The 2,050-nt window shown below is 41.7% G+C and overlaps 1 protein-coding gene across 1 annotated transcript; it reads left to right on the top strand.

Moving 5' to 3' along the window:
- The first annotated feature begins 209 nt into the window (after window positions 1-209).
- LOC100257854 (36.4 kDa proline-rich protein) lies at window positions 210-2,050 on the top strand. Its single transcript, XM_019223168.2, has 2 exons — window positions 210-1,164; window positions 1,782-2,050. The coding sequence occupies exon 1, from the start codon at window positions 358-360 to the stop codon at window positions 1,156-1,158; it is 801 nt and encodes a 266-aa protein (XP_019078713.1). The 5' UTR covers window positions 210-357; the 3' UTR covers window positions 1,159-1,164; window positions 1,782-2,050.

Genomic DNA, 2,050 nt, shown 5'->3' with positions numbered 1-2,050 from the left:
TTGGCCTATATTCTAAATAGTGACCCAATAAAAAACTTCAACATCAAAGACATTAATGTTGAAGGTTTACCCTTGGAGGGTGAAATCCTCAATATCACTTCTCTCAATAAAAAGTTAGCTAGGTGCTGCAGCAAAGATAATGGTCATAGTGATAAGAAGATGAGTATAACAATAAAATGAGATGGATTAGAGTATTTGTATGGTAGTTGCCAACTAGCAAGGTTTGACAGCTGCCTTTTGAGGGTAGCCCATGTTCACGTGAAGTGATTGTAGGGGCTTTGTATTTTTGCACTCCTCACTCACTCTATATAACTACTCACCCATCTTCCCAAATTTTACCAAGTCCTAAACACCATCATGGACTCCTCCAAGCTTTCAGCTCTGTTCCTCATTTTCACGCTCTTCATCTCCTCAGCCACCCCTATTCTTGGCTGTGCCCCTTGTTCCAAGCCCCCTCCCCAGCACAAGCCCCCTTTCCACCACAAGCCCCCTTCCCACCACAAGCCACCCAAAGGAAAGCCCCCCATTACTCGTCCTCCCATTGTTAAGCCTCCTATCACCGTGCCACCGGTTGTCCCTCCCATTGTTAAGCCTCCTATCACCCTGCCACCGGTTGTCCCTCCCATTGTTAAACCTCCCATTACAGTCCCTCCCATCACTGTCCCTCCCATTGTTAAACCTCCCATTACAGTCCCTCCCATCACTGTTCCTCCCATTGTTAAACCTCCCATTACAGTCCCTCCCATCACTGTCCCTCCCATTGTTAAACCTCCCGTTACAGTCCCTCCCATCACAGTCCCTCCCATTATTAAGCCACCGATCACCGTCCCTCCGGTCGTGACTCCTCCAGTGAATAAACCACCGGTGGGAACGCCTTGCCCACCGCCACCTGCCTCAGCGACGTGCCCAATTGACACATTGAAGCTGGGTGCTTGTGTGGATCTTCTTGGCGGATTGGTGCACATTGGTCTTGGAGACCCTGTCGCCAATGAGTGCTGTCCGGTTCTTTCAGGTCTCGTTGAGCTGGAAGCTGCTGTCTGCTTGTGCACTACTCTCAAGATCAAGCTACTCAACCTTAACATCTATGTCCCACTTGCTCTTCAACTCCTTATCACTTGTGGAAAGACACCCCCTCCTGGTTACACCTGCACTGTTTAGATCAAAGTTAAGTAGCACTGCATCACTGTCTCAAAACCCTAAACCTAATTTTCAAGCATTCTCTGTGTTTTTTAGCTTTTAGTCCTAGTGGTCACTGCAATTGTCCATATAATTTAGCTTTAACCCTTTATGCTTCAAAGTCATAGTAAGGGGATTTCACATCTGAAAATGAAATGTCTTTTTTCAAAATATGATTTTAAGCTAAATTCACATTATTTTTTATTATCTTAATTGATGCTGCAAGATAGATTTCTTTGAAAGGACCATCTTTTCTTTTTGTTCATGTTATTGATCATAAAATATGAGTATTAATTTTATGTTTCATTTTTCTGAATTTCTTGTCCAATTGATTTATTGACATGTAGAAGAATTTTCATTTTTTATTTTTTGTAAAATCAGAGGATTTTACATTTGGTCTGTTCCTCAAATTGGCAAAGCTGCCCAAAAATGTAGCATCATCTCATCTTTTTTCCACTAACTAAAAGCTCCTTCCCTCACAAACAACAAATTGCATTCAGTACTTTTGTTCATCTTTCTTTCTTTTCTCTTTGAATGCAATTCATTTGAATTATAGATGGTAGAAAGTCTTTGCTGATTAGATTTCTTGGTGTATGGATTTGCAGGTTGCTAGACTGATGGATGCATGGAAAAGTGGACATGAGAGGATGTCAACCATCATCCTTCACTCAACTCTCTCTCTTCCTCTTTCTATCTTCTTTCTCTTTCTCTCTTCCTTTACTCCTTTTTCTCTTCTTGATTGGTACTGTTAGCTAATGTTTGGCTCTACTGTACACCATTTGTTTTTATGAGATTGTCGCAATGTGTGTTTTGTCTAAGACAAGGATGCTTTTTCTTTTTGTAATTTTTTAATTGGATTCCCACTTTCATGCAA

This window comes from Vitis vinifera, chromosome 11 (assembly GCF_030704535.1).
Source record: "Vitis vinifera cultivar Pinot Noir 40024 chromosome 11, ASM3070453v1".
NCBI lineage: Eukaryota > Viridiplantae > Streptophyta > Magnoliopsida > Vitales > Vitaceae > Vitis > Vitis vinifera.
The sequence above is the reverse complement of the archived record's forward strand: the minus strand, read 5'-3'. Positions and strand labels throughout refer to the sequence as shown.